The sequence below is a fragment of the Caretta caretta genome, chromosome 6, assembly GCF_965140235.1.
Source record: "Caretta caretta isolate rCarCar2 chromosome 6, rCarCar1.hap1, whole genome shotgun sequence".
In the NCBI taxonomy this organism is placed as follows: domain Eukaryota; kingdom Metazoa; phylum Chordata; order Testudines; family Cheloniidae; genus Caretta; species Caretta caretta.
In genome coordinates this window covers 107704390-107716618 of record NC_134211.1, presented here as the reverse complement: position 1 = coordinate 107716618, position 12229 = coordinate 107704390, and the positions used below count along the sequence as shown (strand labels likewise).

The window sequence follows — 12229 nt, the reverse complement described above, 5'->3', positions numbered from 1 at the left end:
TCCAAAATATACTCACCTTCTTCACAGCAGTGCAGAGAACCACCGTGAAGGCCTACTCCATAGTGCACACAGCCTGCGTGGTCCCGCTCTATGCACGGTGCTTGAGGCTCTCAGTTGAGGGAAGTTCCTTTGCAGGTGGGGGGTAAGGCCCATTGTGACTTGGCTTTCCTGAATTGGACCACAAAAATGGTCCGGAAAAAAGAACAGGTAGTGCAGTACTCCCAGTCATTCCTGTCCAGACACAATGTTAGGTACGTCTCCATTTATTGCAGTTTAAAATGCATAGAAATCCTGAAGCCTTTTCAGAGGAACTGTGCGCAGAGAGCCCATGCAATATATTATCAAAGCAATAAAACCACCCTCCCCCTTCACCTCATTGTCAAGAGGAGAATAGCAGTTCTTTAGGATACAGAATAGAACTTCAGACAAATATTTTGAACATTTTGCTCAGCAGAATTTCTTTCATTGAAAGTAACACTGGATAACCTTCAAGGTTGATACAAGGGAACTGGTGTTTTCAAATGCACACATCAAACCCAAACTCTGCATCCAAACACCCCAAACTTTGGATCTGGATTTGAACTGCACACCTACTCCCCTGCCCTGTTACGGGCTGAACCAAAACCCTGGATCTGAACTGGATACCTCCTTCCCCCAGTGGGTTGAACCCAAACCCTGCATTCTGAACTGCATACCTTGACCTCCTGCCTCCCACCCCCATGGGCAGATCCAAAATCATGGCTCTGGATCCAAACACTGCACCTTGGGCCTCATCACTAATGTATGGATTCTTTACATTTATGATGTTACTAAATCCCTTTTGGCAGCCCCATCATTGGGGAGTTGTGTGTTCTTCAGAGGTGCATTATTCATAGATTTTCAAAGACAGATGAACTAACTAGGACTACTACAGCCAAGTCCCTCATGGCCATTTCTATTCCTTTGCTGACAAGTTCCGAAAGCAGCAAGATGAGGTTCTGAAAATTGCAACAACATTTGAACCAAAACTGCAAATGTTTACAGGGAATAGCAGAGTCTGGGAAGAGGTTAAGAACCAGGTGGGGTTGTGTAGAGCAGAGCATTTGGCTACGAATAATCTCTGCTTTGATCAAAAAGACAGCACCATTTTACTCAGTCCAAGATAGCATGGAGATCACATCCTAAAGCAAAATAAAAAGTATCATTCCTTTTGGTAGATGATGTTCTCCCCAATGACTCCTCCCCAAATTGCTTTATGTGAGCTCTCACTGTTTTTTAAAGTCTTTCCCTCGAGGGAGCAGATCGTTTAATATAGAGTACCGCATTGACGTCTGGTATTAAGTCAGTCAGGCAACTTCGAAATGAGGCGAGTGGGCGTCCTGGTAAGAAAATAAAAATGCAAGTTTAAACAGAGGAGATGGGTCATCTTGGTTCTTTAGATTCCAAGAAAGATTTATATATAAAGTTCTCTCTAAGCGGGTTCCTTTTACACCAGCTATGTGCATTTGAGGCATCCTTCCTACATTCCCTGTGCATCCACGATCCTCACCAATTTCAGTAGGAGTACACAAGAAATGCAGGATCAGGCTCCATAGGCTTTATGTCTTAATCTGTATTACAGAGTTACATTAACAAGTTACTGCCAAACACCAGCAGCTCCAGTTAATGTGAATGCAAGATCTGGGCCTTCAGCATGTCCGAAAAATCAGGCCACAAGTAACAGAATTGTCCTTTTTGGCCACTCAGAAACAAAGACTTATTACAAAATATGAGGAAGAAAAAGCTTAGGAGAATAAAAAGAGATGACAGAAATGGCCTTGATACAGGTCAGCCTGTTGCAGAAACAGAATGCAGCGACACAGGGAGGATGTTCTATTCCATTCTGTATAGGTGTTTATACCGTGCTCATCACCATAGTAGCTGAGCACCTTCTAATAGCACACGAAGCATGTGACGAACATCTGTTACATTATAAAACCTAGAAGAGATGCAGAATACAATACCCATGCATAAACCATTGCTACTGTGAAACTGGCCCAGAGGCCAGACGTATTGTTTTGTCAGCACATGAATACTCTCTTATACAATAAAGTTATCCGTGTACAATTTTCATACAAACGTATAGAGTACGATTTAAATATTTTTTTAATACAAAACACCAAAGAGCAGCCATGTATCATGTCAACAGACAAGATACATGATCATAACCACCATGGTAACAATGCCTGTTTAATGTTCATATACCTTATTCAGTATTCACATTATAAGTAATAGCTTAGACTTGCTGAAGTGTCAGCTAAATGAGGGGATTTACAGTGTAATTCTAAAACCATACAAGCTGGCTTCAATGAAAGGCTGTAATTAGAGCTAATTACAGGGATGTTTGTGAAACTCATTGGTCTGGGGCTTTATTTTGATATAAAAAGGAGCAAAACTATTGTAAACTATGGTTCTTTTGAGTATAATGATAGTAACTGCCTTTTTATATCTTTTATATCTCTTCTTTCACCTCAAAGGACCCAAAAGCTTTTTACAAACAGTACATACCACAGCAATTGCCTCACCTACTACTGAAGTGCAGCTATCTCTGGGGTGGATCATAGCAACTATTTAAAAGTGCATACCAACACCATGCAAAACTGTAGCAGAGGAAGTGAAGAAAATTATCACATCCTGTTGAAGATGCTGATGGAATTCACTGAGGAAGAATGTAATTAACCAAACATGGACACAGACACTAAAATCTCCCATTATTCTTGCAAGATATATGGTATCTTTAATGACCACAAAAGGTAGCTTCCTATCTTATATTAAGTTTCTATATGGTGTTTTTCCTCCATAAATCTCAAAGAGGGGCAGTATCATTATCCCCATTATACAGATGGGGAAACTGAGGCACAGACCGGGAAGTGACTTGCTCAGTAGGTTAGCAGCAGAACTGGGAATAGACCCCAAATCTTCTGAGTCCCAGTCCAGTGCTCTAGTCACTAGGCCACACTGCCTCTCCTAGGCAATACTTTGAGATGGTTCTTCCAAGATAACTGTGCCACCTAACACCATGCCGGGGCACTGGCACAGTACTGACCTGGAGAACAGAGCCACCTCCTGAATCACCCACACCACTTCCTAAGCACTCTGAATTTTTCATGGCACAGCAACCTCTTATCTCAGTACTGATCAGGCCAGACCCTATACGGATTGTGAAATCTAACCAGATCAGAACCCAGCATGGTATGGCTTCTATTAAATCAAACAGAACAGCAGCTTTATGCAGTGGGACATGATACCAGTTCCTAAGTGTAATATCATGCTTTTTTAAACACAGGATCTAAAGGGAACCTTTTTGACTTCCTTCGTGCATGCTTTCTGTCATACGTCCCAGCAACTTACAACTAGCTCTGGCCATCTGTACTGAAAGATCTTTATTGGGATTTTCGATAAAATAAAGTCATCTCACCTGTCCATGTTCTCTGTTGAGTGACAATAAAACTTTGGCACTGTGGTTGAGAGTTACAGATTGCTGCAGCTTCCTCTGCATTATGAATGGAGAGCAAACATCCCAGATGGCTGTAGGAGGGCCAGCATTTATAGTCCTGCATTTCCATGGTTCGGAATCCCTTTAGGGTGATGTAGTCTGAGAAACAGAATAAAAACTAGTAGATAGGGAAGCAGCCTTTAGGAAACTTTTAATATAATCCAAAAGGAAGATACCCTGCAGTATGTTACGGTTACATCATAAAGTTAATACTTTGCCGTTGCGTGACATCCTTCATTCAAATAAGACAGAGAGAAGTTACAGATTTCAGAGTAGCAGCCGTGTTAGTCTGTATTCGCAAAAAGAAAAGGAGTACTTGTGGCACCTTAGAGACTAACCAATTTATTTGAGCATGAGCTTTCGTGAGCTACAGCTCACTTCATCGGATGCAACGATGAAGTGAGCTGTAGCTCACGAAAGCTTATGCTCAAATAGAGAAGTTACAGTAGCCTGCTCAGACTGAGCCAGTGGAGGAGCCAAGCACAGAACACATACATTTTAACTTAACCCCCACTGCTTTAACCACTAGATTTGTCTAGTGCCTCCCAGAAAGATATGACAGAGCGGGCAATGTTTAAGGCTACCGCTCACTCACTGCTAAGCTTTCTGCCCCTTTGTGGAGGTGCAAAATAGGACAGAGGCGCTAATTTTAGCACACTGCTAATGAACACTGATGGATAAACTGAGGGAGAGACATTGTTAGAAAATACGACTGTTAGAAATGCAGGCCCATCTGTGTAAGAGTGCACCTACATTTTTGCACATGCTCTGCTTGCAAGCATGCCATTTCCAGAGTCGATGTAAATCTGGCACTCCACGGATATTGCAATTCATGCCCATCCCAAGTCTGCATGGGAACACTTAGGAAATCTAGGGCCACAACACCTTTTGTGCGCAAAGCAGCAAGGAATGAACTTTTTCATAAGGAAGAATGATTAGCCACTTTTCTCCACCATGGAAAGGGTTCCCTTCTTTTGTACAGATGAACAAAGCCCCAAACTATTATCCATGGTCCATCAATGACTCAAAGCAGCAGATAGGTTGCACAATGAAACTGGAGAAAAATAAAAGTATCACAGGGCTCCGTGGGTAAAGAGAGTGGAGGCCATCTGAGGATCTTTCCTACCAACTGGTCCACAGAAGTAAAAAGCTGGAGGGCCACTTAAGATATTAACAGGACATATATTCACTTGAAACACAAACTGATGCACATGTTGAAAGGACTGTGAGTAGAGTACTTAAAGCAGCACGCACGCATGTGCACACACACACACACACACAAGCCAGATTGTTCTGCAAGGTACGTACAATGTAGTACAAGCAATCACATGCAACTCTCATGAAAAAACAGCAAAGATTGCACCAAAGAGAAAGAAACAAAGATACTAAGGCCAGCTCCACACTAGAAACGTTTGCTGGTATAGCAATATCAACTAGGGAGTGATTTTGGGTGATTCTTTATTGTTTCGGTGATACTTCTATTTTAAAAAACACCAGTGCAGATGCAGTTATACCGGCATAAAAATGCTTTAGCTGGTATGGCTTATTTCACCTTTTTTTCTGGTGTGGCAGCATCTACTTTAGGAGGGCTTGATTGTATAGCTATACCTGTATAGTTTTACTGGTAAACCTTTTCTAGTGCAGACTAGGCCTAAGTGTGCCAAATTCTGCCCTCACGTACATCCACTGTGTCCACTGGGGCTGCATGAGCGTAACTGAGATCAGAATTTGGCCATATTTGGGAACCACAAGATTCTTACAGTCCGATTGCACTGCAGTCATTGAACTATTATCTAAAGACTCTAAAGCCATGTACCTTTTAAAAGAGGAAGCCTGTTCTGTAGATATAGCCCAGACTTGTACAAATGTAAAACTTTTTCAAAAGCTCCTAAGGTTTCATTTATTCCATATCGTAAATCACCTACATTAAAAAGAAAAATATGACAGAAGTAATTAACCTGATAAAATATCATTTAGAATGTTTTCTCATAAAAGACAATGGGGTCTAAATATTAGCTTGTACCTGTTCCATTCAGAATATCACCCAGAAGGGGCCGCAAAGCAGAAGGTGCAGTGTGTGGCAAAAGATACGTGAAAAAATACCTGCAAAGAAATCCCACAGGCTTGTTAGAAGTGAGAGGTCTCAATATGCCAACAGTTACTCCTCTCTAAATTGTCACTGTCCATCTCAGGAGGATGATTCTGTTCTATTCAGGTTGTTACACAATGCCCAATACTATGGTGCTGGAGCACCATAACTGGCTTCTCATAGATCATGTTGCCAGTCCCTCTTAGAGCTTGGTCCCTGTGGCATATAATGCTGCCAAGTGCTTTATTCAGTCTGATTTAAAGGATTCAAGCAATGAAGCTTTCACTAAATTCCCCTGCAAGGCTTCTATGTATATTGCCTTGCTCACCTTTAAGCAGTGACTTTCCAGTCTACAAAGGACATGTATGCTCTCTCACCTAGGGCAACCTTGTAAGGCCTTGTGCTACCAAGGCTTGGCAGCCCATTATTAACTGAAAGATAGGGTAGCTCATTATTAATTCCTTGAACCATCCAGTCCCTCCACAAAGCTGCTGCTCTAAAAGGGATGGGTAATTATTGCAAGACTATGATTTTCTTTTAGGGTGAAATTAGGATCCCTCAATAACAGTGTCTCCCTCTTAAACCCCTGAACATTATAATAATGGGTGATCAAGACTTTCACCTCCAGGTCATCTGTTCAAATCTAGCCCAGATCAATGGAGAGAGGAAGTCGCTGTCTTTTGATGACTGATTGGTGGCCTACGTGAAGTGACTTGACAGTCTCAGTTCAATTCCCAATAGATGTCCATCTCTATTTCTTCTTCGCTCCTTTGTTGCCCATCTCAAGCGAGGGGCCATGAGTTAAAAGGGACAAAGAGACTAAACTATACTGTTCTCATACAGAGGAAACTCCACCTGCAGTACCACCAAGCTGAGGCACATTGGTGGGGAAGCTTGTAGTGCCTCTGCTGTGGATAGTTAGAGGATTGCCATCTCCAAGGCTGTCGTGGGACCTCTGGGAAACAATAAGTTCACTGTGGAAAGTTTTTTGGGCAGGTTTATTGGTGATCATAGAGGGAGGCAGCGCAGGAGGGGTGTCTGCATTCTTACTAGCCAATGACTACGCTGTTTTCAATTCTTAGCTAACAAGGAAAATAATATTTGCTACAAAGAGATTCTTAATAAATCTCTCTCTGTATACTACATAGAATAAGTACAGGATACTGCTCACTATATGGTATTGTGCAAATTATGATCAAATCTGCCAAATTTTTCTATATAATTGCACATACCGGTATGCATTAAAAAGATTCTTCTTTTCATTTAGTCCATCACATTTCCCAGCTGCAGTACATTTGAGAATGAAGCTTTTTGCAGGGAAGTCTAGTGTGCAGTCATTATCTTCCTTGCATGACAGTTCCTCAGTGCTGGCATCGTCCATGTCTGTCACTTTTAAGTTTCCATCCACCATAACAAACTGCCTTGGCTGGAAATCCAAGAGGACTACTGAACCCAGAGGGGAATGTGCCAGGTAAAACAGCAGTTTCACTAGACTCAGGCAAATCTGAGAAAGAGGAGATGAATACGCATGGGAAACATAGTCCAAAAAAAGCTATTAAACTGGAAGAAGGGGAAAGGCATTCAATGAAATTAAAGACAAGAAATGTACAGTAATTAAGAGGAAATTATGTGTATGTTACAAGCTGTATTGTCAATATTGCCAGAGGATTTTACTGTCATAAACAGTTTAGCAATGTTTGTTAAATATGCATACGCACAAAAAGAAACCTTTATAGTTACATCACTAGGATAAAAAGCTACAAGGGATAAAATATCAGCTTTCATGCTTCAGGCCATATGTAGATTGCCAGCTGGGATCAGGAAGGTGTTTTCCACCCTGGTACAGCATTACACAATTAGCCCCTGATCCTGCAACTGTTCCATGCACTTGGACTCCTGCACCCACATGGAAGCCCATGTACTTCAGTCGACATGAGTTCAGGGGTTGGTTCACTCAGAACAGCTTACAGGATCAGTGCCTAGTGTGGTGCATCATGGGATAAAAGCAGGCAGGGACCATCAGTATAGACCACTGCCATAGTCAGGATATAAGCGCAGATGGTCCAATTATCTGTTCTGGAACAGCACTCCCTATGTAAAACTATTGTACTAAATGTTTTGTTCATTAACGGTATATCTACACTGCAATTAAAAACCCACAGCTGGCCCATGCCCGCTGACTTGGGCTTAGGGGCTGTTTAATTACAGTGTAGTCATTCAGGTTTGGACGGGGTGCAGGTAGGGTTGCCAACTTTTTAATTGCACAAAACTGAACACCCTTGCCCCGCCCCCTACCCCACTCCTGCTCCAAGGCCCCGCCCCACCCCTTTTCCAAGGCTCCATCCCCCACTCACTCCATCCCCCCTCCCTCTGTCGCTCACTCTCCCCCACCCTCACTCACTTGCTCATTTTCAGTGAGCTGGGGCAGGGGATTGGGGTGCGGGAGCAGGTGAAGGCATCAGCTGGGGGTATGGGCTCTGGGGTGGAGCCAGGAATGAGGGGTTCGGGGTGCAGGAGGGGGATCCATGCTGGGGCAGGGGTGCAGGAGGGGGTGAGGGCTCTGGCTGGGGGTGCAGGCTCTGGGGTGGGGCCGGGAATGAGGGGTTTGGGGTGCTGGAGGGGGATCCGGGCTGGGGCAGGGGTGTGGGAGCCCTTTCCTTCTGCTGGAGCCTGCCATGAAGCCCCTATGCTGAGTTTTGGATGTCTTAGTCTGTTGGTGGCTATGACTGTGGTAGCCACATTCAGCCTTGTGGATCACATGCTTTTGGGGGTTTTATGGTTTGAGGGTTTTTTAACCAAAGAATTTCTCACTGATTGCAGTGTAGTTCTTCCTTTAACTTCAACATCATCCTCTCTCCAGTAAAGCAAATAAGCAGCAGCCATTACAGTGAGGCCCTGACCAAGACCTCTGAGGGCATTACCGTAATACAAATAATAAAAATAACTTCCATGTCATACGTAATTTATGCTAACGGAGAGCTAAAGAGCCTCACTTGGCCTCTCACCTACCGGACTGAGACATCAATTTATTATTATTTGTATGATAATAGTACCAAGAGGCCCCAAACAAGATCAGAGCCCTACTGGACAAACACACTGTAAGAGATGGTCCCCTGAAGAGCTTATAATCTAGACCAGGGGTGGGCAAACTATGGCCCGGGGGCCATATCCGGCCCTTCAGATGTTTAAATCCGGCCCTCGAGCTCCTGCCGGGGAGCAGGGTCCGGGGCTTGTCCAGCTCCACGTGTGCCATGGCTCCACGCGGCTCCCGGAAGCAGCAGCATGTCCCCCCTCTGGCTTCTACGCATGGAAGAGAACAGGGGATCCACACACTGCCCCCGCCCCAAGCAGAGCCCCCGCAGCTCCCATTGGCAGGCAGTCCTGACCCCCTCCGCTGCCCTGACCCTCTGCCCCAGCCCTGATCCCCATCCCACTCTCCAAACCCCTCGGTCCCACCCTCCTGCACCCCAGAGCCTTCACCCCCCCCACCTGCACCCCAACTCCCTGTCCCAGCCCAGATCCCCCTCCTGCACCCTGCCATACAATTTCCATACCCAGATGTGGCCCTTGGGCCACAAAGTTTGCCCACCCCTGATCTACAAAAAGGATAAGAAACAGAAAAAGGATAAGAGAAAAGACAGAAGCGCAGAGGGGTGAAGTAACTTGCCCAAGGTCATGTAGGAGGTCAGTCAGTGGAAGAGCCTGGAACAGAACTAGTCTCTGTCCCTTGCTCCATCCACCGGAACATAATGCCACTGCAATAATGGGCCTCCCTATACAAATCAATAAACCCTCTCTGCAAAGGCGTGCAGAACAGAAGGAACCAGACATCCAGTCAGACAAACACAATACTATCTCTAGGCAGGATTCTTTAGACTTTGTAATTTTAGGTCTGTTGTAACATTGCTTCGGAGGGGGAAATAAAGGAATATCTAGTAATAGTGGAGCTCCTGCTCTCTGACTGGGGCTATTATTTACTGTATTTTAAAAGGAGTGAAAACAAGATTATTTTAAGAAGATTTTAGGAACATACAGAAAGTCAGCACGACAATCCTCAAAAAGAAAAGGAGTACTTGTGGCACCTTAGAGACTAACCAATTTATTTGAGCATAAGCTTTCGTGAGCTACAGCTCACTTCATCGGATGCATACTGTGGAAACTGCAGAAGACATTATATACACAGAGACCATGAAACAATACCTCCTCCCACCCCACTCTCCTGCTGGTAATAGCTTATCTAAAGTGATCACTCTCCTTACAATGTGTATGATAATCAAGTTGGGCCATTTCCAGCACAAATCCAGGTTTTCTCACCCTCCGCCCCCCCCCCGCCCCCCCAAACTCACTTTCCTGCTGGTAATAGCCCATCCAAAGTGACCACTCTCTTTACAATGCGTATGATAATCAAGGTGGGCCATTTCCAGCACAAATCCAGGTTCTCACCCCCCCCCCTTCCAAAACCACACACACAAACTCACTTTCCTGCTGGTAATAGCTTATCCAAAGTGACCACTCTCCTTACAATGTGTATGAAAATCAAGGTGGGCCATTTCCAGCACAAATCCAGGTTTTCTCACCCCCCCCAAACACACACACACAAACTCACTCTCCTGTTGGTAATAGCTCAATCCTGTGAGCCCCAGCACTCATCACGGGCTCTTTGCATTTACTCAGTTTGAGACCTAAAAGCTACTGATAAAACTGCCTTTGTTTTGTTTTCTTACTTTAAATCTCTCTTCCCAGGGAGTCTGCAGAAGCTGAATCATCTCCAGAGGGGATCCCAGCTCCAGCATAGCTGTGACCTTTATTTCAGGATCTAAGCTATTATCATAGCACTGACCATGCAACTGTAGAGAGAAAAGGAGAGATTGTTATACTGATGCATACTCAAGTACAAATGTCAAGGGAAAAGGCTGAATAAATATTGACAGATCAGCTTGGCCTCTGGGGAATATGGATTCAAGTACAGTAAAAGGCATTCAGTCTCCTATACTCTGTTTAAAGCAGGCAGACACCATGTAAATACGGTAGTACTACAGACAATACAATTCAATTGCTCTCTGTTTCGAAGTCACTGATACCGTCACAAGTATCAGGGGGTAGCTGTGTTAGTCTGTATCCACAAAAACAACAAGGAGTCCCGTGCACCTTAAAGACTAACAGATTTATTTGGGCATAAGCTTTCCCGGATAAAAAAAACCCCACTTCTCCAAATGCAATGGGATACCATCCCATTGATGCATAGTTCTATTTGCTGCCCCGACCAACAGCAGCTGTTTCGCTGAGCGAGAAAGCAGCGTGAACTGCCTGTGTGATTCCCCCCAGCTAATGGCATCATTAGCAGGCATCAAGCCCAGAAAGAGACCCTGATTAGTTTACAGGATGTGAATTTGAAGAACTCGCTTTCTACAAAGCACGTGGCTCTGGGCGCATCCTTGCAAGAGGCTCTGTAGTAAACACCCCCCCCCCCCGTTCCCATCTCTAACCAACCCCATCAGCTTGGCTTTATTCGGAAGACCGGGATCTCCTTCCTTCGCTCATCTCCGGACGCACAGAAGTACCGGGCGGTGTAGCACAGCGGGGACAGTCCGTGAGGACACCTGGCTAATGCAGGGCGTAGCTGCCTGTGTCTGTGTGCAGTGGCTGTGAGCCAAGGAGGTCGGGCACTCGCCCCGCTACCGTCTCCCCCAAACGGGCGCTGCCGCAGCAGTTGCCCGGGGTCTCCCGCAGGCGGCCGGGCCGGGGGGGTCAGTAGCCGCGGGGCGCTGGGAGCGGCGGAGGTGGGCGAGTGGGGCAGCCGCGCGGCATTCAAGCAGCGGGGGGTCAGAAGCGCCGTGTCCCCCTCTTCCCCCGTCCCTCCACCTGCCTTGACGACGCCGGGGTGGTCGAGGCGCTGCAGCAGGGTCACCTCCTTGAGCAGCTTGTAGCTGGCCAGCCTGCGGCAGCCGGCGGGATGCCCGTAGCGCTGCACGCAGCGGCTCACGTCGCCGCCGGCCCGGTGCACCGACTTGAGGGCGATGGCTCCGGCCCCCGGTAGCGCCGCTCGCTGCACCAGCTTGGTGAAGCCGGAGCCCACGACGCCCAGCCCGGTTACGCGGCTCAGGTCCCCGCAGCCCAGGCGGCCGCCGCGGCTCAGCCCCCGCTCCGGGGGCCCGGCAGAGGTGGCCAAGCGCCGCAGGTCCCGCTGCCGCCGGCTCAGCTCGCCCAGCAGAGCCGGGGGAGGCCGCCTGGCAGGCCGGGGGCAGCCCCGCGTCCCGTTCGCCCCCCAGCAGGGGCCAGCGCCCGGGCAGCTCTGGAGGGCCAGGGCGAGTAGGGCGCTGGCGGCCAGGATGCCCAGCAGCGCCGCCCCCCCGGGCCGGGCGAGGCTGGCGCCCTCCTTGCCCCTGGCTGCCCGCATGCGGGACGGCCCGAGCGCGGCAGCTCCCCAGCGGCCCCGCCGGCTCTGCCTGCCGGTGCACGGGGCGAGCCCAGAGGGGCGTGTCCGCCAGTCCCAGGAGCGCCGCGCCGCGCCGCGGCCAGCCCCGGCTCGGCTCCCTAGGGGGCAGCTGGCCGCTCCCGCCCGCCGCGCCGCGCCTCGCCTCGGAGCGGCTCCCCCTTTGCTCGGCTGCCCTCTCCCCCAGCCCGCC

The 12229-nt window shown here is 47.2% G+C and overlaps 1 protein-coding gene across 1 annotated transcript; it reads right to left on the bottom strand.

The window, feature by feature from the left end:
- Window positions 1–247: 247 nt before the first annotated feature.
- On the bottom strand, window positions 248–12017 carry LOC125639049 (extracellular tyrosine-protein kinase PKDCC-like). The gene is made up of 7 exons (XM_048855486.2): window positions 11470–12017; window positions 10328–10450; window positions 6836–7107; window positions 5538–5617; window positions 5331–5435; window positions 3437–3613; window positions 248–1358 (listed from the first exon to the last, which is right to left on the bottom strand). Exons 1-7 carry the CDS (start codon window positions 11998–12000, stop codon window positions 1255–1257), a joined length of 1392 nt encoding a protein of 463 aa, XP_048711443.1. The 5' UTR covers window positions 12001–12017; the 3' UTR covers window positions 248–1254.
- Between the last annotated feature and the right edge of the window lie 212 nt (window positions 12018–12229).